The 27,666-nt window shown below is 42.0% G+C and overlaps 1 protein-coding gene across 3 annotated transcripts; it reads left to right on the top strand.

The window, feature by feature from the left end:
- The first annotated feature begins 12 nt into the window (after positions 1-12).
- On the top strand, positions 13-27,666 carry ELOC (elongin C). 3 transcript variants are annotated; one of them, XM_005306782.5, is made up of 4 exons: positions 13-153; positions 18,057-18,116; positions 20,117-20,260; positions 26,200-27,666. In XM_005306782.5, exons 2-4 carry the CDS (start codon positions 18,113-18,115, stop codon positions 26,388-26,390), a joined length of 339 nt encoding a protein of 112 aa, XP_005306839.1. In that variant the 5' UTR covers positions 13-153; positions 18,057-18,112; the 3' UTR covers positions 26,391-27,666. The 3 variants fall into 3 exon arrangements, with proteins under 3 accessions (XP_005306839.1, XP_042700849.1, XP_005306840.1); XM_042844915.2 differs by having other exon boundaries at positions 88-263; XM_005306783.5 differs by having other exon boundaries at positions 125-649.

Here is a 27,666-nt window from a genome sequence, read left to right as displayed (position 1 = left end):
AAACCGTCCAAGGGCAGGAGGCTGGAACGCTGCCTGTCACTATGGTGGCGGCAGGCGGCGCTAACCTTTGACCTATCGGAAGTGATTGCGAGGCAGCTGGCCCGGAACAGGGGGCCCTGCGAGCAGGGAGCGGAGGCAGCGAAGCTGACACAAGTGAGTCCCCGCCACGGCCGGCTGGAGGGGACGGGGCGCGAGCTGAGAGGCTGCCCCCCCCCCTCGCGTTTCGTCTCGGGGGGGAGGAGAGTCGCCGCCGAAGCCTTTGAGTGAGGAGCGGGCCTCGCCTGCTGGTAGCCGGCCCAGGGCCCCGGCCCCGCTCCGAGTAGCGGCCACCCCCTGGGCGGAAATCTTATTACTCATCCCTGGGCGGGGGGAGGCTGGGGGCGTGTTTAGGGCTCGGGGCGGCCTGAGGGAGGCTCAGGGGTGTGCCAGGGGCGATTTCGCTCCCTTCCCATGTGTCTGTAACACAGTCATTGGATTCCACACACCATCAACAAAAACCCTCTCTAAAGCAGTACTGTAACTATTGCTCTGTTTGACTGCTACCTCCACCAACGAGGGAGCCTCCTACTTCCTCTCCCCTCCCTAAAGGGAAGGAAATAATTCGGTTACAAAAATCCCAAGGATGGAGGAATTTAGGAGCCTTTTTAAGGTAGGTTACGGTGCTTAGATACCAAAGTAAGATTTGTCTTGCGATATATGGGATTGTGATTGTCTCCCTCCTTTTAAACGTGAATCGGCTAGTCTAAATGCACTTAAATATCTGTAGGGAGTAAAGTAATGTATTTGTGTGAAGAAAAGAGAAACTAAAGTTTCTCATTAATGATAGTCTTGTTTCACAAGTTGCAATATCCAGCATCTGTGTTACAGCTTGTGAGTAAAGACTGGTACTAAAGGGAAACTACAAATATCCACACACCTTTCCTTCCTATTTTATTTCACGCACTTCTGATCACTTGCAGATAATTAAAAGCATTTAGACTACAGGGTTCATGCTTGGGCGAAGGGAGAAAATCATATATAGCACAAGGCTCTTCATGCTTTGATATCCAAATACCATAATGTTCTTTGAGTGGTGCACCATACCACCTTCTAGCCTTCACACTATGTAACTATTTATACATTATGTAATGCTTTTTATCTTGAAGCAGGCCTTCTGTTAGGTGCCAGTCTTCTGTCAATCATTCTGTTTTATTTACATCAGGAATAAAAACAAAAAAAGTCATATCAGTTTTGCTGAGCCAGTGTTAGAATCAATGGGAGCCCTACCATAGACAAGGCTCTGGAGGACTTCAGCATTTTTACCAATGAGGAATGGCTTTAGCTGAGACAGTAGTATTAGTAAAAATGCTGGAAAACATCTGAACCTTCTCTGTACTAGGGCTGCCACTGATCAAGTGAGTTGGGAATGGTACAGGTGGGAAAAGCTTCATAAAGTTCTCTGCATAGACAGTGCCTTAGATATAAGAGTGTGGAAGACTTGGGTTTGGCATTGGTATAATGAAATAAAGCGGTGGCCAGGTGCTACTTTAAAACAAGAGAGAATTTTGTGTTGAATGAGGAGGCAGAAAATAACTTATACCAGGATTGAAGGCGCAGTATTTATAGAACAGTGTACTAAAAGTCTTCTCCTTATGCACTATCATTTTCTTTGACCATTCCCTTCACATTCTTCCACACATCCCCGAAAATCACCTGTATGCATATAACTTTCTATGTAAATGGTAACTGGTTTTGAAGACTTTCTTGATACAATATTTCTATATCATTGTTCATGTTTCTCATGTTGTATGAAGGCAGATTGGACTCGAATGTTCAGTTTGTAATTAGAATGCTACAAATAATACTCCAGGGGGAATTCTACACAATTGTGTGCATGTAGAATTTGCAGATTTCTTTGCGTCCCTGAAGAAATATGACTTTCTGATGGGGAAGCAAAGGGAAGCTGCAAGAGTGTTCATGTATCCTTCCCCAGCAACGTGGGCATGTGGTTTTGGGCACCTGGAGCAGCTGGCGGAGAGGTAAATCACTGTGAGGGGAGGGCTGAAGGCATCCTGTCTGGTGTCGGGTCAGACCCTCCCCCCAAGCTCTGGGCACCCCTGTCAAGACTTACTCCCTGCCCCTAACCCTAACCCTCCCCAGCCCCACCCAGGACTTGGGATGTCCCAGGCGGTGGCTCCTACCCTGCAGTGGGCTCAGCGGCTAGTCCCAGCTGGGCTGGGGGTGTGGAAGGAGCGCACTTTCCCTGCATGGAGTGGCTGGGTCCGGGTCAGACCCACCCCTAGAATCCTCCACTGGCTCCGCACCCCTCCTCCCTCTTGCCCCTGCTTCCTGTCCCCATTTCTCCTCAGCCGTGGGGGGAGCAGTCACTATGGGGAGCTGCTCCCTCAGCTGCCTAACCCTGTGCATCCGGATGCCCCCACCATCCGGCCCTCCCTGCCAAGACCTCCCCTCACCTCCAGCCCTCTCCACCAAGCGCCCCCTCCCGCATCCAGACCCCCCCCCCCTGCACTCAGACCACTGACAGCTGAGCCCAACATACAGGAAACCCAACTGCGATAAGCCCCAATGCCTATGCACCTGGACTACCCTGACGAGACCCTTGCACCCAGACCCTCACCCCATTGAGCCCCAACCAACTGCATTTGGACCCCACGCCCCCAGCCTTGAGCTCGCTGAATTGCAAATAGCTGTATGAATTTTCTTTCACACTGCTCTACTAATGTACTTCAGTCCTGATCTGCGCTAAAGCTCAGATCACAAAGCTATCTAGACTCCAACTTGCATTGAAATCAGTGAAAGTTAGGAACCTAAATATCTTTGTGAATCTTTCAGGAGAAACAGAACTGAGCAGTAAATGCACTTACAAGAAATTGTGTGGTAACTATGTGAAGTAAACCAATGACAGTGGGACCTAGAATAAGATTAAAACTTAATTACCTAGAATGTAACAGAACTTAAAACTATACTTTTGTAGGTGAAAAGCTAATGCATTAGCCCACTGCTCCACCTAGCCTATTTGTTTATTGATCAATATTTTGTAGAAATATAGGGCTAGAAGGGACCTTGAGGTCATCTAGTCCATTCCCCTGCACAGATGCAGGATCAAGTATACCTAGACCATCCCTGATAGGTGTTTGTCTAACCTGTTCTTAAAAGCCTCCAGTGACTGGGATTACACAGGGAAGCCTATCCAGTACTTAGCTATCCTTGTAGGGTACATCTACACAGCAGAGAAAAACTTGTGGTTGGACTGTGCCAGACAACTCGGGCTGTTTCATTGCTGTGTAGACTTCTGGGCTTGGGCTGGAGCCCGAGCTCTAGGACCCTGCTCGTACCACTATGCTTCCCCAGATTCTTTTCAGCGGTGCAACTGTCTGGCCAAAGATTCACCATTTTGTATTTGTGCCTTAGATTTTTTCCTTCCGAAGTGCTGTACTTTAGACTCTTTTAAATTTCATTTTGATGATTTCAGACCAGCTCTCCAATTTGTTGAGGTCACTTTGAGTTTTAATCTTGTACTCCAAGGTGCTTGCAACCTCTCCCAGCTGGGTGTCATCCACAAAATTTATAAGCATTCTCTCTGAACCATTTTCTGAGTTATTCTTGAAAATATTGAATAATACTGGACCCAGGACAGATCCCAGCAGAATGCCACTAGACACATCCTCCCTCTTTGACAATGAACCATTGATAAACTTTGAGTGTTTTTTTTTTCCTTTCAACTAGTTATGCAACCACCTTCTAGTAATTTAATCTAAACTATGGATATGTGATCTGCTTATGAGACTGCCATGTGGGGCTGCATCAAAAGTCTTACTCAAATAAAGATAAATCATGTCTACTGCTTCCCCCCTCTACTCTCCTATTCACTAGCCTGGTCAGTGAAGGAAATTAGGTTGGTTTAGCATGATTTGTTCTTAACAAATCCATGTTGGATATTACTTAATACCCTGTTATCCTGGACGTGCTTACAAATTGTTTAATAATTATATCTTTCCAGGTTTCAAAGTTAGGCTGGCTAGTCTATAATTCCAAGGTTCTCTTTGTTCCCTCTAAAAATAGGTAGTATGTTTGTCCTTCTCTAATCTTCTGGGACTTCATGTGTGCTCCATGAGTTCTCAAAGATAATTACTAATGGTTCCAAGATTGCTTCAGCTGGTTCCTTAAATACCCTAGGGTGAATTTCATCAGGTCCTATTGACTTGAATACATATAACTTATCTAAATATTCTTTAGCCTGTTTTTTCTGCATTCTGGATTTTGTTCCTTCCCACTCATTGTTAATATTAATTGTGCTAGGCATCGGATCTCAATTAACCTCTGTAGTGAAAACTGAAGTAAAATGGGCATTAAATGCTTCATTAAATGTCATGTGCTGTTAGCTCTCTTTCCCCATTAAGTAATGGGCTTACGCTTTCTGTGGTCTTTCTACTGTGCCTAATGTATTTACAAAACTCTTCTTATTTAGGGGTGTGAACTCTCTGAATCATATTTGACTTGTATGCTAATTTACTGATGGTGAAGGCATTCATATTACTTGGTTGGTATCTTGAAAAAATGGATATAATAGAGTATATTGAAAGTAATATGTAATATGTTGTTGGCACACACATAGCTAGATGTTAATATTCTAAAACTACTGTGGCCAAAATCTGCTCTCAGTTGTCTTTAATTACTATAAATTAGTTACGTAGGCTGTCATTATGAATTTGTTATCCAGTGGACATAGTAGTCACTATTTTACTGGAACAGATAAACATGCCTTTGCATATCTATATTTCACTGTTTATTTCAGTGGCTTTCAACCTTTCCAGACTACTGCACCCCTTTCAGGAGTCTGATCTGTCTTGCATACCCCCAAGTTTCACCTCACTTAAAACTACTTGTGTGCCAAATCAGGCATAAAAATACAAAAGTGTCAGCACACTGTTACTGAAAAATTGTTTACTTGCTCATTTTTACCCTATAATTATAAAATCAACTGGAATGATATTGTACTTACAATTCAGTGTATAGTATATATAGAGAGCAATATAAACATTTTATTGTATGAAATTTTAGTTTGTACTGACTTTGCTAGTGCTTTTTTCTGTAGCCTGTTGTAAAATTAGGCAAATATCTAGATGAGTTGATATACCCCCTGAAAAACATCTGCATACTGCCAGGGTTGAGAACCACTGGTTTATTGAACCAGCAAAGTGGCCCACTGCTTGCACGCTGATATTTACCAGATGGCTTAACAGTCTTCATTCTCACATGCATAACACTAACTGGGTAAAACATTGAGTATTGATGTACTGGTACAGAGATCAGCAACCTTTGGCACGCGATCCCTGTACTAGTACTTTAAGTATGTGTCTATCTTACGTATGCTTAACAGCTGATGCTGGATTTCTTTAGATGACATTTGAAGAGAGCAGTTTTAAACAATTATATTGTCTAAACCTCTCTTCAAATTATTTTAGTTTGCAGACTGAAGACTGTCCCGTTGTTTTGCCAGTAGTCATATGCCAGTATGAATTTTTTTAGCATCTATGGGGAAAATCACTAGGGCTAAATGGTGCTTCTAAGTACCACCTTGAGCAAAAGGTGGTCTGTAAATTGCACATCTCCTGAATAGCCTGTGCTTCAAACACACCTCCAAGGCACAACTCCCTCCATTTCTTCTTACTATGGGGGAAGGGTGTGGTAATAACTTGCCGCTCACCTATACCACAAGCACGTTGACACCCATGGTAATGGCTGGTGGATTGTATGATAGTGCCAAGTGCTATCCATTTTCCTCCACTCCCTGCCTGACAGCTTGGCAGGCGTGTGTGTTGAAGGGGTTAGCTGTGCTGTGTGTGCTGTGTTCCTACTTTTGTGTGTCCAGACAAAGGTCAGGGTAGTCTACGTAAGGCTGTAATTGGGGGAGGGGCTTTTTTAAATACCCACTCAGGAGTGTTGGTCATATTGTAATCCTACATGTTTGTTTGACCAATCAATGTCAATTTTTTTTTTAAATCTAATATGGTATCTTACCTTCAGTATCATATCTGGATGCTTCAGAGAGGCAAAGAACAGATATAAAGCACCTACTCTATTGTAATATTTGTACCACAGCTTGGAAAAAAAAATTCTTGACCCCTGCAGGCTAATATCCTGAAGCATATTATTTGATTACTTTTGTAGTTGCAAATGTTCATGTGATTTATAACATCATTCAGTCCTCTTTATTATAAAGCTATAGTTTACCCATGGCCTTCCTCAGAAGTAGATTTGCCATGAGACTGCCTTTTAAAATTTTTCTATTTTCATTATTCTGAGTATATTCTTTTAATTTCATAGTCTTTCTTGTTTTGCTACAAGAAAGAGAAAAACAAGATGCTTTTCTGTCTTTACTAATTTCACCCTTCACAGTCTTGAATGCCTCAATTGTCATTTGTTAGAAGGAGAAATCATGCAGGACCAATCCTGAATCTGACTGTTTTCAGCACTTATGCAAGCATTAAATTTCTGTAATTCATGGCACACTTCCTCCTGTGAGACTAGTTTGACATTCTGCTTCTGATTTGGAATTAACAGTAAACAATTTTCATTGATGTGCATGGAGTTTTTCAATGTAACTGTTGTAGCTAATCACTGCATGCCCCCTCCCCTCCAATAATCCTTATGACATGGAGCAACTGTTATTGAAATCTGAGAGATTGCTACAAGCAGATCACTTAGCATCTTCTAAAAACCTGTTCACTATTTGGTAACAAATGTATTCCTCTTTGAAGTATTTGACTGGAGGCATGTGGGAAAAGTCTCTAGTATTTAGATCAAATTTATTTAAGGGATTTTCTGCTGGGGAGGTTTGCAGCAATACATTAATTAAAAACCAGTTAATTCTGAATAAAATAGGAAATGTTTAGCTGTTGGCTTATTGCAAGAATCCCAAACACTGTTGAATTAGAATTAAGGTTCTAAATAAATATCAATAACTTAAGAGTATCTTTGCTTTTAAAAATGAACATCTGAAAGCTAGGAAACTCAAGTTAAGGGGGAAAAAATGTGGTTACTATATAGAAAATGCAGGGTTAATGGTTTGGGGTACCTTAACTTTATCCTTGTATCTCAATAATCCTGTATATCTCTATGTAAAAGAGGGTGTATAAAACAGCCATCCTGGATGTCATATTGACTTTGGATTCTTTGCAATCATATCAATTCCTGTTCAGAACTGTTGACAACTTAAACCGTGTCCCCCTGGGTTTGTGCAGCAGAGAATACGTAACCTGCAAGGATATACCAGATCTAAGATCCAAACCGTTGTGGATAGTAAATCGTTAAAATAGTTCTTGAGAGGAGGGAGGAGGTCCAAAACCCAAATGTCAGATGTTGACACTGAGAGATGAGTTGAGTGGGTTTCTGATTTACATTGCACCTTTCTTAATTTTGTTTCTGAAACAACTGTACACAGTTATATACAATGCTAAACTGCAACAACTTCTGTTTACGGAGAAAGTATCAGGCACCTGGCATACATTATGCTGCAAAACAGTTTGAAGCAGGAAAATTATGTACAATAATTGATTAAAAATCCTTATTCTTACAAAATACATGAATTTTAACATCAACAGAGCATATTTAAGGCACTGGTATAAGATTAATTTTTAATTACTGATGAATTTTATTCAGTTTAGAGAAACTAGTGACCTTTTTTCCATGTCTTTCAAATAATTAATTTTTGTGAAAATCCTAAATAGATATAAATACCGTTTTGGGTGGGGTGAATCATTTAGCAACTTTGTAAACACTTTACAGTTCTGTTGTAGGGTTTTTTCCTGTTTTGCCTCTAAATATTTTGCTTCATGTTTTCTGTGTTTATGTAAAGGAAATGGTGTAGGAATTGTTGCTAACCAAACACACATGCACTTTGGGAGTTAAGGAAGGTTACTTAGCTGCCTGTTTGGTAATATCACATAAGCCTCTACCCTAAAGCGATGCTCCAGAGGCGGAAATCAACAGAATGTCTAGTATTTATCTTTGTTATTTAGGTGGGTTCTTGTTGGAATGTGCAGTGAAAGACCATATAATAAAGGGAGGCAGCATGGACTAGTGACTAGAGCAGGTGACTGGCAGTTAGGAGATTTGGATCCTCTTCCTGACTGGCACTGACTTAATGTGATCTTGATTAAGTCACTTAGGGCAAGTTTTCCACAAGTATTCAGGCCCATAAATATGTAGATGGGTGCCTAGTGGAATTTTTATTCTGTTCTGCATATTTAGGTCCCTACAATTGGCCCTTAACTTTGACTTCAGTTTTTCCCTCTGTAAAGTGAGGTTAATACTTAAGTAAGGTGCTTCCAGATTCTCAGAAGAAACATGGTATTTAAGTGTTATGACACTTCCCGGGGAAGTCAGGGTGTGAGACACCTCACTACCACCTGCCCTTAGTGTGAAGAAGCTTTATCTGTGTCTGCTGTCCATCAGCTCCCTGACTCCACTGGTCATAGGGAACACAAACACTCCTCTCTTAGCCAACACAGGTTCCGCTGTCCCTCTGCAGGTTAGCAATAGACATGCTATGAGCATCCCCCGGAATGTCCAGCCCTTGATCCATAGGATGCTCTTTGGGAGCAGCCTACCTGTGAATTCTGTGAAACGGTACCTCCCAGCTTACCAGTGCACCTTAGATTGCAGCTCCACTTAACGGACAGCACTTAGATATTTTTATAGTGAAAACAAGCAAAAGTTTATTTAACAGTGAGTAGAGATTCAAATGATAGCAAGTAGAAATATTGGAGACAAATAGTTACATATAAAATCATAACTCGCATTCTAGAAGCTAGACTTGTATACCTAGTTACTTTCATGTCTCCTAGGGCAAAGCTCACCCAAAATCCTTCCAGTGTATTACAGCCGGGCTTGGCTGTGATCTTCCATTCTCAAGACAAGTCACACTATCAGCTTGACTCCTCAGCAGTAAAAGATCCAGCGGGGGAACTTTGTCCCTCAGATATACTTCAACAATCCATTTTCTTTACTCAAACAGGATCCCCTCCTGCTATTTTGTTTTATTCCCGTAAATTTTCTCTTGATTAGTATTTTGGTTCCATATGCAAATAGGCCTGTATTGGAAAGTAGACAATACACAATAAAAAGCTTCTATTAATCCCCTGCCTGGAACCCAATTACTTATTACCTGCCTTACATTCTCAAAACCTTTTGAGTTGACTTCCAGTATAGATACATAACTCTTTTTAATATGATCTGTACTTACATTTTTGATGGCCAGTAGGCTACTGGCTCTGAGATCTCATATGCCACCCTTTTGGTGTAATTTTGTGAATTATTATGCATGTATGTGACCCCGGGGATCCCTGTAGAACTTTTTGCATCCTCAGTGCACTCTGCTAGTTGGCATCAAGAGGTCCCTGGGTCACAAATGTAAACTGCAATTAGAAAATATACTCTGAGAAATCTGCTCTTATAGGGGGATGTAATAAATTACTTGACTTACCTATTTCTAACTTATTACTAATTAAATAATGCCTATGACCACTCAAAGCTCAATTGGGAAAGACTGGGTATAGCTGACAACTTCAAAGTAATCCTTGCTGGATAAAGCATTGACTTGTAGAGTGTTCTGTGTGAGATTTGTGTGTGTGTGTGTGTGTGTGCGCAAAAACTGTATATGGGGAAAGGTGTCTGAAAGCAGTAAAATCTGAATTATAACTTGTGAAATTCTTCACCCTTGCACCTTTTTAACCACTTTCAAATTTTATTTTTTTATTTCTGAATTTCTTCTGTTATTGGGGTACTAAAATAACAAATTGGATAGGTATCCACATCAAATACAGTTGCCTTCCTTCATCCTATTTTTCAGTTTTCTGTGGCTCTGTTTCCCTTTTGAAAGCTCCATTGAGCCCCTTCCACCTATCGCAACAGTCTTACCACTGTATGGGGAAAGTTTGGTGGCTGCTTGCTCTGGATCAAATTGAACCTGCTCCAGTTAACCTGAGGCTAGTTGCTGGAAAACAGGACTTCTCTTGTTCTCTCACAAGATAATCTCCCATAAGTGCAGTATGTGCTACCTGTGTAGCACTCCCAGCCTCTTCTGACAGGGAGAAAGGGATTCTAACAGGCTGTCACTAGGTTGCCTATTTTCTGTCCCTTCTGGGTTCAACTCACCCAGTTTCCCTTTTGTTTTCCTCCCATTTCCTCTTGTCTTTGCACTGCCATTTCCTACTCCCCACCCCCCCTGCTTTTTTCCTACTCAGGATTACACCTGCGCTGCTGTTGCTGTTCATAGTACTTTCCTAGCTGTAAAGGGGAATTGATGATGTCTTAGTCAGTTACACTGCTACTCATTTTGAAGTATAGGGAAGGGTTCTGTGGGTTGGGGAGGAAGCACAAGGGATCCTCTGCTAGAGAGTTGGAAGAAGAAAGATAAATATTACTCTCCCATCTCCATCTTTGGGGGATCACACCTACTTGGCTCTTGCACAGAACACTTTCCTCATACTGCAACAGGAGTTGTAATAGTCTGGGAGCAGAATGTGGTAAAATCTCATTCCACGGTTAGTGGTAGAAGGGAAAGAGAGGTGTCAATTTCTATGATGTCACCCTTTGCGGTGTTGCAGTTGGGAGTCTCTTCCCCCAGCTTCAGGTCTTCTGGTTGGTGGAAATTTTGATAAATAATGTCCTCTGATAACCAACTCAACCCATTTCTTTCTTTCAAAAGGCCATCTCCCACAAACTAAATGGTACAAAATAGACAAACCTAGAACAATTATGTAGATAAACAGTTGAGAAAATGTTTAAAAGTCAACGTTTGTTTGTTTTTTTAAATTATACTTTCACACAGGGATGCATTGCTTACATAAAAGACATGCATCTTGGCTAATCCTAGGGAAGCTAGCCTGGGCATGTAGAACCGAAAACATTTTTTTCATTGTCAGTGTCAACTCTTATCTACAGCACCGCTGCTAGACATGTTGTCACACTGATCCTTGCTATGTACAAGGTAGGCTGCTGGCTGAACATTTGCAGAGTGGTGATCATCTGGTCTTTGTACACAAGCATTTGATTAACTGAAGGATTGATTTTTTGGGAGTTTGTGTAACTTCAGACATAACGAAGGATGGACTGATCACACCAAAGACACATCCACGTCGGCTGGGGAGAGTAGTTTTGGATGCACTCAATCATCGAAGAGCCATGCCATTGCTTGATGATTTGCCCTCTTGATAGCAAGTATAAATACACCCCTTTTTGGTGGCAGTTTTTCTCCATTTGTCCATTTCTGGGAAAACATCCATCAACATAGCTCTGCAAGTGTTGTAATGTTGGTCTTCAAATGGTAAACTTGGCATAGGAATGCCTACAGTTCATTTGACTCATCAATGACTGTCTCAGCCATTCCGAGCACCTTTAGAGTCTTTGGAGGCTGAATCAAATGTCTTTCAGTAAGATCATTTGGTCTTTCCAGCATCACATACTGTAAGGGCATGGAAACCTGGCCGTGCGGCAGCAGGTCCAAATGATAGGAACACATCTCTGAGGGATATACAGCAATGTTGTTCCTCCTGCTGAGGAACAGAAACAGAATCTTGCTGAAGGCTTGGGTAGTTTCTCTCAGAGAGCACTAGAACAGTAGCATCTCTTTGTGACATTTGATGGCATGAAAGATAATTTTAGTGTCAATCTCCTCATGGGAACTACAAAGAAACACCACTGAAGAGCTTGAGGACATAGCTTTATTACTCCGTGCAACAGCAAAATTCTTTGAGCAATGTAAAGGCATAATAGTGTTTTTTCTGCAAAGTATGTGGTTAACTCTTCCTTCATGCAAATATGAGACGGTAGCTTCTTCACTGTGACATTGAAGATATTTGTTGAGTCAATGATTTTTGTATTGGGCAGATGCAATACCTCAGTGTCTTCTTTCTGGTAATATTTTTAATTGATTCTTCTGCACAGGTGTTAAACATGAGGTGGACTTTAGTCATAGGTCCAGTATTTTCTTTGTAACCTCATACTGAAATATTCAGCCAAATCTGGGGCAGATATTTACAGTTTCTGGTTTGTTGAGAGCTTATTCTTCAGCCGTATCATGTATGATTGCTACATTGAAAGGCCTTTGCTAGCATAACATACTGATCATGTTGTCTGTAGGTGCTGGCTTAGGAAGACCATGCAAGAGGAGCATTAATTTGCTTTTCGCCTAGCATGCATGCATTGTTCTGTGGCATTCAAACGTCGATTGTGCTATCATGGAGAACTACTTTCCCAATCTTGTAGATCAACATCATGATGAGATCTGGACAAGACCAGGGGACAAGCAAACAGTGACCTATTTTTAACTTTGTAATAGTCCATGCCACCTTTGCTCTGACTTTCTTTGCATACAAACACAACTTTAGTCTGTCTTGACTGGGCCCCATAGATTGACAGAGCCTTGGATAATTCTTTGGGTCATGACTCTGGGTTTTGAAGGCTTCACCTAAGTATCCATTCGACTGACATCTTCAGCTATCTTATCACTGAATACTGCTTTCATCATGATAGTAATGAGCTCTGATCTGTCATATGCTAATGCGATTCAAGTAAGCTCATCCGGTAGCTTAAAAATTGCCCTTTCTTGGCATTTAACAGTACCTAATGAGTCTAGATGGTGCTTGGTTACTTCTGGGTTATTTCCGTGCTTAATGTTTTGTTCAAAATTCGATGGAGTTCTGGGGTTGTCAGGAAAGACATTTGGTGGCTGTTATGGCCACCTACCCCCAACAACTTTCGTTGCTCTGTTTTCATGTTTTAGGACTTCATCTGAACCAAGTGCACAGAATGGAACTGACAACCTTTTAACTGCCCAATTTCCTTTTCAAAATTCTTCCCATATGTCAGTGTCAGACTCTTCCACACTTCTTATTTTAGCAAGGTACCAGGCAAGCATTGCAGAATAGTTGATTAAATCTAAAACAAAGTATTTCACATAGTCTTCCAGTGCTGCAAAGTACAAATTCCAATTAGCAGTCTCACAGATCGAATAAATAGCAGCGAAGACTCGACCATCTTCATGTGTCACCGTACCATCCCAAAAGTTGGCTTTGCTGTCGATTCAACCTGATCAAGTTGCTTGATTCGTTCTGCGATATTGCAGCTCTCCATCGTATGCAGTAGGCCATCGAGAGACTGGATGTGTGGAACTGGTCTCGCAAGTCCTGTACACGTTGGTAAATTATTTCAAACACACGTATGTTATGTATATGCAAACCACTTGTGGATGGATTCAACTAACTTCTGGTTAGATGCTAAAATCTTAAAAAGTGCCTCATTATTATTCTTTGCATAATAAACAAAGCTGATGATCAATACCACTGAACTGCTTTTTTTTTTTTTAAACCAATAATGGCAAATCAGCTTGAAGCAATCCTTCCGTTTATATAAAAACAAGAAGGAGTCTGATGGCACCTTAAAGACTAACCGATGTATTTGGGCATGAGCTTTCGTGGGTAACAAAATCTCACTTCATGCATCTGAAGAAGTGGGTTTTTTACCCACGAAAGCTTATGCCCAAATACATCGGTTAGTCTTTAAGGTGCCACCAGAATCCTTGTTGTTTTTGTGGATACAGACTAACACGGCTACCCTCTGATACTTGATTCTGTTTATATAGTAATCTGAAACATTAAAAAATTAATCTATGTATCGTTCTAAGCATTAACTGGTAATACAGTACTGTCAGTCAAGAGCCACAATTTAACTTTGAGAGCTGCATGTTTGATGTGCCCATGTTAGTATAATTAAAACACTTTTTTCAAATATCTATCTATGCAATTGTTTTAGGTTTGTCATGTTTGGTACCATTATGTTTGTAGGAGAAAGGGCATTTGAGTGATACCCAACTCAACCAACTTCTGACAACATTATCAACATTACCACCAACCAAAGAGGTCCTGAAGTTGGAAGCCAGGATGGAGCGGGGGCAATGAGTCCTCTGGCCACACTGTAGAGAGTGACAACATTGAAATTATGATTCTACAGCTTTTTATAAATTGACACCTCCCTTACCTTTCTACCATTAACCTTTCTACCATTACACATGCCTCCAGCCTATAAAGTGAAATTAGGATAGTTTCAGTAGTATTCTGCTGCTGAGGAAATGCTATGTGCAGGAATAGCAACGTTTATGGCTTCCCTGGGGGAGTTCCCATGGAAATATCAAAAATAGGGTGAGTACAGGGAAAATAGGGAATTTGTATGACCATGTGCACAATTTAACCCTCAGAAAATGTTAGACTCAGAAGTATGTGATGTTCCGGAGCTTCTCACCTATAAGATTACTGGTTCAAATTTGGCTTTGGTCTATAAGACAATTTTCCTTCAGTTTTTCCTTGGTAAAGTGGGGATAATATGTTATTTGGTGGCCTTTGTAAATTGAGTTGAATGGTGGCTTCCATTCTTTTCACCACACCGCCAGGCACCATTGTCTATTCTCACTAAACACAGATGTCATGAATAGATATGCAGACTGAACTACCCTCTCATGCAGAGACTGACAAATTTCAGGCCTTGTTAGATCTACTTGCTGAGAAATTTGAAAGGTGGGAGGTTCCCCAGTAATATTGAGGAGTGGTCCCTGGTGAGAAGCTAATTGTCTTTGCCACTAGCCACTGGAAAGGTCTGTGTTTTCTACTGGATTTTTGTCTGAACCCTGCTCAGTGACAGAGGATGTGGAAAAAGTTAATGTACTCAATGCGTTTTTTGCCTCTGTCTTCATGAACAAGGTCAGCTCCCAGACTACTGCACTGGGCAGCACAGTATGGGGAGGAGGTGACCAGTCCTCTGTGGAGAAAGAAGTGGTTCAGGACTATTTAGAAAAGCTGGATGAGCACAAATCCATGGGGCCGGATGCGCTGCATCCGAGGGTGCTAAAGGAGTTGGCGGATGCGATTGTAGAGCCATTGGCCATTATATTTGAAAACTCATGGCGATTGGCTGAGGTCCCGGATGACTGGAAAAAGGCTAATGTAGTACCCATCTTTTAAAAAAAGGAAGGAGGAGGATCCAGGGAACTACAGGCCAGTCAGTCTCACCTGAGTCCCTGGAAAAATCATGGAGCAGGTCCTCAAGGAATCAATTCTGAAGCACTTAGAGGAGAGGAAAGTGATCAGAACAGTCAGCATGGATTCACCAAGGGCAAGTCATGCCTGACTAACCTAATTGCCTTCTATGATGAGATAACTGGCTCTGTGGATGAGGGGAAAGCAGTGGACGTGTTATTCCTTGACTGTAGCAAAGCTTTTGATACGGTCTTCTACAATATTTTTGCTGGCAAGTTAAAGAAGTATGGGCTGGATAAATGGACTATAAGGTGGATAGAAAGCTGGCTAGATCGTCGGGCTAAATGGGTAGTGATCAATGGCTCCATGTCTAGTTGGCAGCCGGAGTGCCCCAAGGATCGGTCCTGGGGCCGGTTTTGTTCAATATCTTTATTAATGATCTGGAGGATGGCGTGGACTGCACCCTCAGCAAGTTTGCAGAGGATGCTAAACTGGGAGGAGTGGTAGATAGGATACAGAGGGACCTAGACAAATTAGAGGATTGGTCCAAAAGAAATCTGATGAGGTTCAACAAGGACAAGTGCAGAGTCCTGCACTTAGGACGGAAGAATCCGATGCACTGCTACAGACTAGGGACCAAATGGCTAGGCAGCAGTTCTGCAGAAAAGGACCTAGAGGTTACAGTGGACGAGAAGCTGGATATGAGTCAACCGTGTCTCCTTGTTGCCAAGAAGGCTAACAGCATTTTGGGCTGTATAAGTAGGGACATTGCCAGCAGCTCGAGAGACGTGATCATTCCCCTCTATTCTGTATTGGTGAGGCCTCATCTGGAGTACCGTGTTCAGTTTTGGGCTCCACACTACAAGAAGGATGTGGAAATATTGGAAAGAGTCCAGCAGAGGGCAACAAAAATGATTAGGTGGCTGGAGCACATGACTCATGAGGAGAGGCTGGGGGAACTGGGATTGTTTAGTCTGCAGAAGAGAAGAATGAGGGGTGGATTTGATAGCTGCTTTCAGCTACCTGAAAGGGGGTTCCAAAGAGGATGGATCTAGACTGTTCTCAGTGGTACCACATGACAGAACAAGGAGTAATGGTCTCAAGTTGCAGTGGAGGAGGTTTAGGTTGGATATTGGGGAAAAAACTTTTTCACTAGGAGGGTGGTGAAGCAGTGGAATGGGTTATTTACTTGACAAAGCCCTGGCTGGGATGATTTAGTTGGGGATTGGTCCTGCTTTGAGGAGGGGGTTGGACTAGATGACCTCCTGAGGTCCCTTCCAACCCTGATATTCTATGATTCTAGAGCTCTCTATCAGCCTCTGGCTAATAGGTATATTGTAAATGTCAGGCTTCAATGACCCCCTCCCAAACTGGTGGAGAGGAAAAGGGGCTTTCTCTCTCTTTGCTTCTCCAGCTTTCCCACAAAGTTTCTTGTCTCCGTTTCTCTATCAGAAGTGTGGGAGATGGTGGGAAGGGGGAAGAGGTCTCTGGTACTCTATCCTTGCCCTAGTCTCCATTTTATGGTCCTTCTCTGTAGTGAGTAATTCCAGTGCCTGCTTCTGCTGTTCATTCTGCTCCTTAGGAAAGCTATAAGTAATTGTTAAGAATTCTTGACAGTTTCATTACTGTCCACAATGTTCTGAATAGCATCTGTGAAACTGACCAGAATATTGTTAACTTCACTGCTCTTGGTGCTGTTTTCCTGAGTCTTTAGGAAGCCCACAAAATTCTATTAATATGCATCCATTTTAATGTTTCAACGGTTACCCCTAAATAAATGTAAGGGGTTGGTAAGTAGGTGAGTGGAATTTATCTTTCAAGCTGTCCTAGAGTTGTCTTTTTTCAGAACAGGGGTGGGCAAACTACGGCCCATGGGCTGGATCCAGCCTGTCAGGGCTTTGGATCTGGCCCGCGGGATATCCACCCCTGTGGCACCGCAGGCCCCGCGCCACTGCTGGAAGCGGCCGGCACCACGTCCCTGCAGCCCCTGGGGCAGAGGGGACAGTGGGTTCTGTGTGCTGCCCTCGCCTCCAGGCACCGCCCCCAGCAGCTCCCATTGGCCGGGAACAGGGAACAATGGCTAATGGGAGCTTCGGGGAAGATACCCGCAGGGGAGGACAGTGCGCAGAACCCTCTGCCCCTCTTCCCCCAGGGGCCGCAGGGATGTGGTGCCAGCCACTTCTGGGAGTGGCACAGGGCCAGGACAGGCAGGGAGCCTGTCTTAGCCCCGCTGCATGCCGCTGCCACTCCAGAGCTGCTCCAGGTAAGCGGTGCCAGGCCGGAGCCCATACCCCAGCCCCCTGCCCTGAGCCCCTTGCCGTGCTCTGCATCCCAGCCCAACCCCCTGCCACATGCCTTCTGCACCCTGCCCTGAGCCCCTTCCTGCACACCACACTTCATCCCTCTCCCCAGCCCTACATTCATGACCCTATATGCAATTTCCCCACCCAGATGTGGCCCTCAGGCCAAAAAGTTTGTCCACCACTGTTCCAGAGCATAACTGCAGTGTAATATAAAGAAACTTGAATTGCTGTTGTCCATACTGGAATTATTTTGCAGATAAAGGCTTCAGTTTCTACACTTGTTAGCCTTGAACCTTTCACCAGTACTAGCTGCACTGTGACACACAGTGCTTATTTTTCTTCTGTTTTATCTTGTAGGAATTTTGCCATTATAGTAGCAAATTCTGTGTACACAGATTTCTCCCCTAAAGTTCTAGAAACTATAACTAGCTTTTCTAAGGCCCTTGACTGCTAAAGGTTTAAAACTTTTTATTTTTACAACGTGTAAGGTAAAATCCGGAAATCTTTCACATACTCAGCTTTCACTTTGTAAAGCTTGTGAGAATCTGATGGATAGGGGACACATCCTGAAACTGGAATCTACTGAATACTTGTATATCATCATTAAAGTTTTCTTTATGACTGGAACATCAATCTTTATAGTAGGTCACTTAAACTCTGACTTATGAAATTACTACTAAAAAGTAATTTTGACACTTGTATCAATACTTTTTGTTTTCAGACCATCTTACTGTGAAAGCTGCTGTCGCAAAGCAATAAACATTTAATAAGGAGAGAATGGGTAAGTTAATCTTTTAATAAACAGCTTTTCACATTTTTAAAACATGAAACATCTTGGGCTTTTAGATAATGCAATTGAGTAGGAAAGGGCTGTGAATTTTGGAGGTTGCATTTTTAAGCTTTACATCATTAATTTTGCTTACTATCTCATCATAATTAACTCAATTTTACGTGCTTGGAGCTGCCCTATCTGTCTCCATTCAAATGACTGCATAATGAGAAAATAACCAGATTTAATGTGGGCTTGGGTGGATTCAGTTATTTTTATGGACACTGATAAACACCTTTCCAGCTGTATTTCTTTTTAGCAACTTGAGCTTTTGACTAACGGTAACTGGTGGAAAATCCTCATCTAATAATTATACAGTAATTTTATTTTGATTAACCCTGATAATCCTGAAAGTAAGCCACATTTTCCTAACTGACTGCAAGACATAATTTGTTAACAAGAATCTGTACAAGTGCAGTATATATTTGGTACACTTAATCTCTAATGTTTCCTTAACAATAGAAATTATTGATTTGTTTTTGGGTGGAGGAAGAAATGACATTTACTGATTAAATTCCAGTCTTCAAAAGTACGTCTCTATTCTTTTGCCACCTCTGGATTCTGCTGGAAGGAAGTAAATTTATCACCAAGCCTCCTTATAATCATACTTGTACTTTTTCTTATTGTACTGACCCCAGATATTGAGGGTTTCTAGCATCTTACTGGTTATGTAAAAATTAAAATAAGTAAGTAGATTAATACAACCCTGAAAATGAAATGTTATGTAGAATATACAGTTCTTTAACATCTCAATAAAGTTACTTTAATCCTATTTACTATAGTAACTTATGTAAATGTATATTATTTTTGTGGAAAAAACACATGCTACCTGAAAAGAGACCGTGACTACAATTTCTAATTTTAAATTGGATTAAAGTGGTATTTTGCCTTTTTTTTTTTTTTTTTTTTCTTTTAAATCATCACTTCAGGTTTTGAAACTTGTTTGAATCTTTCAGCAGTCTTACCCCTGGATCTGCCAGAGACACAAGTTAAAATCTAATTAATGGGTTGGGTGCGGGAGGGGTAAGAGAGGGAGAGGAGTTTCAGCTATTATGCCTGCCAGTAAGCTCTCTGCCTAATTTTGTAGTTTTACATTGACATTTACTATTGTTTAAATAATTAATTTTCCTGCTGCTGTGTGAAAGGGTCACATAAATAGAGGAAACTGTTCAAAGTGCTGTCCAAAGTAGAGAAAACACTGGAAATAAAGAGAACATTTTGTTTACTCTTTGTTGCAGTATACTTACTACTGCAAGTAACGTAAGTTAACTTTCCTCAAACTGACTTTTTAAAGTTGCTGGAGTTCCTTTTTAAATGAATGCGTTAATACCAGGCAAAGACTTTTACTCTGTGAATTGCCCTCTTAAAAGCATGACAACAGACAATGCCTGTAGGAAGAGATGTTTCTTCTTCATTTGGCAAATTCTTAATTACTGTCTTCTAATGTATTACCATTAGAAATATGACCTTTCCCTGGTAATACGACTTCATGAGGAATGTTTAACAGCCACTTCAGAGCAAACAGCAAGTATAGTCTCAGACTTGAGTGGCAGGGTTTATTTTATTATATAAAGGGGAAAAAATAACCCTGAATGGACTTTATTTCTTTTTCTAGAAATGACTGAAATCATGTTTTGACTCAATGGTCAGGGACAAGGGAATGAGGGGACAGATCAGTAACAGTATATTAAAACTAAATTCGCTCCTAAGGCACAAAGCTTTAAGTTTTGCTGTCTGTTGAATTTTTCACTTTAAAAGAAACAACTTCCTTGTCTTATCCTCCACCTTCTCCTTTGCTACCTTGCATGTCTTTATTTCTTTGGTCTTTCAGAGGTAAGAGCACTGAGACTTCATGCTTGTAATAAAGGCATAAGCTGTACTAGCTTTCTTCATACTACGAAAGTACTAACCAGATATTCTGAAAGTATCAGTTAACCTGTTTTCTATTATAGATGGAGAAGAGAAAACATACGGTGGGTGTGAGGGCCCTGATGCTATGTATGTGAAGTTGATATCCTCTGATGGTCATGAGTTTATTGTAAAAAGAGAGCATGCGTTAACATCAGGAACAATAAAAGCTATGTTGAGTGGTCCAGGTAGGTGCAGTGAGTTTAGTAGCATCTTGTAATTCAGTTATTTCACTTTCCTATTTTGTGGAGTGTTTGGATTTGTATAATCTGTTATATAAAAGTTGAATTTCTATTATGAAAAGTGACTTGTCCCAGTCCAGATTGGTTTCTGTTCCTACTTAGACAATTCAGCTTTATCAAGTCTTGTATTATCAGTTATATATAATCAGGTGCTAACTGTATATGAAGTCTTTGGGTGCTACTGTAAGACAAGCAATTACAATTACTTCCACAGACAAAAACAGTAGTGATTTCCCCCCTCCCATTCCTTCAAATGGCATGTATGTGGGGGAGAGGATTAGTTAAGATTAGAAGGCTACGTTTTAAAATCTTTCAGTTACTGATTGCTACAATCCCCATCTTGAAATTCCATTCGATATCACTGGGGTGGGTACAGCCTGAAACTTGGAGCGTGCCCCAGATGTGCTGATTCTGCTCCATCCCTACTCAACCACTGGGCTCTGGAGAAGTCTGGGCTCTGCACTGTTGCCAACACTTATGATTCTTTTGCGAGTGATGGGCATGGCTGGAGCCTAATCTTGTGAGGATGCCCAAGCTCTAAACCTCTAACAGACTAATCTTTTGATTGGTCATCTGCTCCAGTTCCCCACCTCCTGGGGCTAAACAGTCAGTCGAACTGTTGCAGGCAGAACTCTCCCCCCTGCCTCCATCCCTCAGTAACTCAGTAAGCTATTCTCATGGGATTGGACATCGGAGCTAAAGAGCCCAGCAATTCAGGGCAGTTCTGCTCCCTCCTTCTCTCTCCTCTCGTATGAGTAATGGGGACAGGATAGCACCTCTGCTTTTCCCCCACCTCCCCTCTCCCTTCTTGCAGCACTCAGCCTGGGATGGGCTGTGGGGTGGTGAAGAGCTCTTGGAGCTGCCCCCCCAATCCTGGAAGGTGGAGAGGGGACAGCACTGCCGCCCCTAGCCCTGGGAAAGAAGGGTAAAGAACCCCAGGAGAAGAGCAGAGGTGAGGCTGGAGAAATGTGCTGATGGTGGGGATGGGCAGAACTAATGAGGGAGCAGGGGACAGGATTGACTTGGGAGACTGGGAGCAGAACTAATTGCTGGGCAGGGGGTGGGCAAATGATGAGGTGAGAGCTCCTGTAGCAAGGGCAAAAAATCACCTTACCCAATAAACTTGGGACAGTGGGCAACATTAATTGTTGCACACTGGGGCTGGGCAGGAAAAGTTCAAAAATTAAAAAACAAAACCAAAACCCACAATCTCTTTTTGGCACAGAACAGAGGGTTTTTTTGTTTTTTAATCTCATGATTTTGGGGGCTTACTCGTGATTTCTTGATTTTTGTCGATATTGGTGTAGTTACACAGCCTTTATCTTAATTTGTTGTCATGAGCTATAGCAGGGGAGTTCAGGGCAGCCTTGCCTCCAGCTTCTCTTCCTTTCTTCAAGCTGGCCCTGCAGGAGGGTGCTGCCTGCTCATTCCTGGCTCTCCAGAACTCCTCTCTGGGCCCCTGCGGTGTGTCTCTCCACAGCCACCCCTGACAACTGCCTGAGCTCCACGACATCCAGCTGGTCCACTTCCAAACTATGCCCAGAAAACATCTGTATACACTTGTGCATCATGCCATTCACTTTCTTGCCCTTGTGTCCTGCCCCAACACCACATTGTGAGACCTGCTGCCACCTGAGAAGGGCAAGGAACTCTGAGCCAATCTGTACTCTACTCTGGTTCCACAACCCACTGGATATATTTGTTGGTGGCTCCTTTTTGGGAGTTACGAGTATGAACGTGTACTTAGTGTGATTCATGAACTCCCCTGATGCCTGTCCCTTTCGTGAGGAGAGGGAGACCCTGGTGCACATCTACATAGAGTGCTTCATCTTGCAGCCCCTCTTACTGAGGGTTCTGGCTGCAATTTTCCCCACACCTCCTGATCTATGCACACCAGTCACTCCAGGAGGAGGAAGCTGGATGTAGGGGGCACTCTGTGACTGTGGGGTCTATTTCCGGTCCCTCATTCAATCACATCTCTGGGCAGAGTTCCTCTGGGGAGTGTCCACTGACTCCATAGATCCCTTTGAGGAGCAGCAGATGCTGTCAGGGGTTCTATGTCCGGTGTTCCCTTCTGGTTCTCTGATTTTTTTCTTCAAACTTTGACCTCACTCCTGTAGCTTTTTTTTTTCTCCCCTTCCTCCCCCCCCCTTTGTTGTCCCATGCACTCACTTGTAGCCTGAGCTTAGTGGTTCCTCCCCTTAGCTGAGAGGGTGTTCCTTTAATTTTAGGTGGGCCTATACATGCCTGCCCCACATCTGCAAATAGTAGTACATGGCTGTGACTCTGTGGGCGGGGCTTGCCAATTAAAAATCAAAAACGGCTACAGCACCATGAAGGACAAAGAGTCCGGTAAGAGTCCAGGCACCTGAGCTGGGTGTTCTATAAAAATGGTATAATCAGGTTCCATGGTTGAGCACATTATGTATAAAAATCATCAAGGTAAAACTGTTTACATGTGAAAAGATTCTAGCTGCTAGATAGACAAATTATATCTGGAGATATAGCAAATGGTCTGTGAATATGAACCTATATTAAAACTAAACCAAACTGCATCCGAATCCTCTTAAATTTCAGGGACAAAAGGGCATTCAGACTTAAATTTGGGTATAGGAAGTCACCTCATGACTGATTCTGGGCCTCATCCAAAACTGCAAGGGGGTTTATATTGGCTAGTTACACCACTTTGGCTGTTCTCTAATTAGTGATTAGATTCACATTTTTGAATTCACCATTCTATCAAATCTTTAACAAAAACCCACCAAAATGCAACTACGAAGCCAAGGAGGTGCACTTAAAGTGGTTCCTGATGGAGAAATCCATGAGAGGAGCATCTGACTCAAAAGTTGTTCCTGGATCTCCTTCAGAACCTCATTCAGCGAGTACTCCATCCATAAAAGATGTCACTCCAGGTTCTCAGGGAACAAAGAGCGCTCATTCAGTCTTTGAGTTCTTTGACATTGAATTTCAGATTGCCTTATCCTCCCTGTCCATGGGAAGAGACTGTCTAGGAAGGAGTACGGTAGAAAGGGATCTAGGGGTTCTAGTGGACCACAAGCTAAATATGAGTCGTCAGTGTGATGCAGTTACAAAAAAAGCAAACATGATTCTGGGATGCATTAACAGGCGTGTTGTGAGCAAGACATGAGAAGTCATTCTTCCGCTCTACTCTGTGCTGGTTAGGCCTCAGCTGGAGTATTGTGTCCAGTTCTGGGCACCGCATTTCAAGAAAGATGTGGAGAAATTGGAGAGGGTCCAGAGAAGAGCAATAAGAATGATTAAAGGTCTTGAGAACATGACCTATGAAGGAAGGCTGAAAGAATTGGGTTTGTTTAGTTTGGAAAAGAGAAGACTGAGAGGGGACATGATAGCAGTTTTCAAGTATCTAAAAGGGTGTCATAAGGAGGAGGGAGAAAACTTGTTCATCTTAGCCTCTAAGGCTAGAACACGAAGCAATGGGCTTAAACTGCAGCAAGGGAGGTTTAGGTTGGACATTAGGAAAAAGTTCTTAATTGTCAGGGTGGTTACACATGAATAAATTGCCTAGGGAGGTTGTGGAATCTCCATTTCTGGAGATATTTAAGAGTAGGTTAGATAAATGTCTATCAGGGATGGTCTAGACTCTAGACAGTATTTGGTCCTGCCATGAGGGCAGGGGACTGGACTCGATGACCTCTCGAGGTCCCTTCCAGTCCTAGAATCTGTGAATCTATAAGTCTGGTTCTTGGAGCAGCTCTTGGTACTGTATTCAACAGTACCATCTCTGACACTCACTTTGTTACCAACTATGGAAAGATCTGTGGCACCAACCTTTGCTCCCAGTACCATCAAGCTTACAGGGCTTTCTTCACTAATCCAGCAGAGCTCAGATTTATCCCAGAACTAGTGTCACCACTTTTAGATATCTCTTCACTATCCACAGTTTCAAAACCTGCCTGAGTACTGATTTTTATGAAGAATTTTTTTCATCCACTGGGTCACACAGAAAATCTGTGAGCCCGCCTCATTTTCAGTGACCCCCACAAGGGGAACAGTACCTTCTATTGAGGAATTCTATTCATCCCATCCTTTTTCTTCCAGTCAGGAAAGCATTTCAATGATGACTGAGGTCTGTTTATTAACCAAGCATTCTCTCTTCTTTGAGAATTTGTACATATGGATCCCATTCTTGGTGATCAGTAAGGAGTCCACTTCTTTAGGAGGAGGGAATCTAGGAGCTTATATGAATAAGGATTGTAGTACTGCCCAACCAAACTAAGCATCAGATCTGGAGGCTGAAACCACTGAATAGTAGTTGGTGAATGTATGAATGGAGTTCTCTGCAAATTTCAACTATGGTAGATCTAGGATATTCCTCCAGTGGTCACCAAACTTTACCTCATGCCCCCCCTTTCCTCTATCTGCATCCTCCCCCCGCCCCCAGAACTATGCCTGGGAGTGGGGCCGTGGCTCTGACTGGGGGGATGTGGACAGGGGTAAGGAGGCTGGGGGCCAAGGCTGGGGCCACCGCTGGGGTGGGGCTGGGGGCTGGCAACTGGGGCACCCAGCGTGGAGCTCCAGGCAGGGGGCTGGGGCCAGAAACAGCTACGTGGCGCTCCCTCCCTGTGCCCCCGAAATGTTCCTCAGTGCCCCCCTTGCAGGGCGTGCCCCACAGTTTGGGGACTTCTGCCTTATAGTAACTGGTTCTTTGAGATGTTCTGTACATGTGGCTCCTATGTGGACCCTCTTTGCAGCTCGAGTCTTACAGCCCAGAATCTTGACAAAGGAGAAGGGAATAGCATTGGAGATGCTCTGTCTTTTATGCCTTTGGGAGGAATGACATGGGAGCATACAAGGTGCATGTGCAACACCGACAGACACTAGTGTTTTAAAATATTCTGATCTCAAGTGCATGTGCACCTCTGAGTGGGGTCCACGTGTACAGAACATCTCTAAGACACAGTTACAGCAAGTTAAATAACTGCTCCTCCATCCACATAAAAAAACCTCTTCAGATGTAATAGAAGATTATGAAAAGTGAAAACATTTAATGGATCTTGGTTTCAATGATACTTGAATATTTATTTGATGTGGATGTTCCCTATTTAAGTTGCATGGCTTTACAAAGTATGTTAAAATCTGCTTTGCCTTCCTACTTCTTCCCATGAAATTTGGGCTGGAAATTAGTAATCAAATCTGCTGACAATTCTCAAGCTGGAAATAGAAGCTGTTTCACTCTCAAAAGCTGTATTGGCTCTGCAGGGATAATAGGAGCCCTATTGTGGTAGGTGCTGTGCAAACACCCAAAGGGTAGATACCGTTCATGCCTTAACGAGCATACAGCATAATTAAAGACAAGACACAACAAGCAAATGACAAACTGTACAAAGGAAGGAAGTGCAATGGTAACAGAAGTAGGGTCATGTGGTGCCCCTGTTGTACAACTGGATGTTTCCAAATCACCTGAAAGGTTTATTTAAACAAAATAAACAGCTCTCCCTAGTAGCCAGGCCACATGGTCATCATTGATTGACCACCTTTCTTGTAGGTGTTTACATTAGTGTGGGTTTTACAGGGCTGAATATGGTACTGTCAGAGAGCACTCCTCGCATAGACTGAGATCAGGATCAAACCTTTGTTCCACATATTGCTTGTAGGCAGTCATTAACCCAAACAAACAGAATATTTTTAAACAAAAGGTGATGGAAATTATGTCCCTGGCTCCAGTAACTGTGGCATGTCTTAACACACTATGCTGTACATCTTGTACACTGAAAATGTCTAATTCCTAACAAGGGACTACAGTAACATGAAGTAGTCTAGATGAGTTTGCACACATGCAATACAATTGTGTTCATTATCAAGGGAATTTTGATGCTGATTCTTTCTTCCTTTTTTTTAAACAGGTCAGTTTGCTGAAAATGAAACAAATGAGGTGAATTTTAGAGAGATTCCATCCCATGTTCTATCCAAAGTATGCATGTATTTCACCTACAAGGTTCGCTACACTAACAGCTCCACGGAGATTCCTGAATTCCCAATTGCACCTGAAATTGCACTGGAACTGCTGATGGCTGCAAACTTCTTAGATTGTTAAATAAAATAAATTATAATAAAAATGTAAAACTTTTTTCAGTATTTAATACCTGTAGTTCAGTTAGTAACTTTTTTCATATAGCATGCTGCGTGTGTGCGGTTGAGAACTGTAAAGTTCACTGCAGAGGCAATTATCTTCAAATCTGTTGCATAGCAATCATTCAAGTTTATATTTGTTTTGCTGCTTACACAAATAAGGCCCTTTTCCCAAACAGACAAATAAATAAATATGCCAATTAGTAGATGGTTATGCCTTAACCTTTAGGTGTGGCAGAACTTTATCTTTTAATGCAATGATCATTTTAAAATACTGGAGTTTAAGCCAATGCTACTTAAAAGCTAATATTAGCTAAATGTGTAGGTCTTTAGCATTTCTAACTTTCTCTTATTGTTGCAATTTCTAAACCTCTGAACTTTATCACCTTACAGGGTAATTGTCCCTTTAGCATAGTTATAACTTCAGTTATATCAGCACTTGCATTATAAATCCCCTTTTTCAAGGATTTGTAAACTGGCATAAACATTCACGTTGGACTGAAAACAGTATCGAGGATAATTTTTATGGTTGTTTTTTTTAATTAAAGTTTAGCTATGTTTTTAGAAATGAACAAGTATACCTGATTTATTTTTCAGTCATAACTTAACTCACCCCTTTGAACAATTTAAAATGTTCAGGTCACTTGTCTAATAAAAATGCAGCTCTTCTGATAGTGGAATTAGAATTAAAGAGCCATGTTATTAACTAATGCTAACTAGTGTATGTATACTCCCCTCTTCTGTTCTATATAAAATGTAAGTTTATTCATAATGTACTGTCACTTGACCTAATATACAAGATTTATAATAGCTATAATGGCTCCTTTCCACTGTTTGTGATCAGTTATGTAAACTCTGTATTTACTCTTAGATCAAAGCCTTTGAAACTTCCTAAATATGGCTACCAAAGAGGAAGTTCTTTTCCCTCTTTTTTTTTTCCCTCTCCCCTGCCTCCCCATTGTTATTCCAAAGAAAAGCTGAATATTGGTGGCCCTTTTGTTCTTCATTGAAGTAAAGGGGTATTAAACAGATGTTTGAGAATATTTCATAGATTTCTTAAATACGTCCAATGTTTATATTAAGATTTTAAGGGGAAAGGATTGGCAAGCCAACGATATTAACTCATTTTTGAATGGAACATGTAATTGTCCTTTGTTCAATTCCTGCTGGTAATTGCCTGTTATACTCGTTCTTCTCTCATGTCACAAAACAAGATTCCATAAAACAAACATGGTGAACAA

The sequence above is a fragment of the Chrysemys picta genome, chromosome 2, assembly GCF_011386835.1.
Source record: "Chrysemys picta bellii isolate R12L10 chromosome 2, ASM1138683v2, whole genome shotgun sequence".
Taxonomy (NCBI): Eukaryota; Metazoa; Chordata; order Testudines; family Emydidae; genus Chrysemys; species Chrysemys picta.
This window is presented reverse-complemented; position numbering and strand designations above follow the sequence as displayed.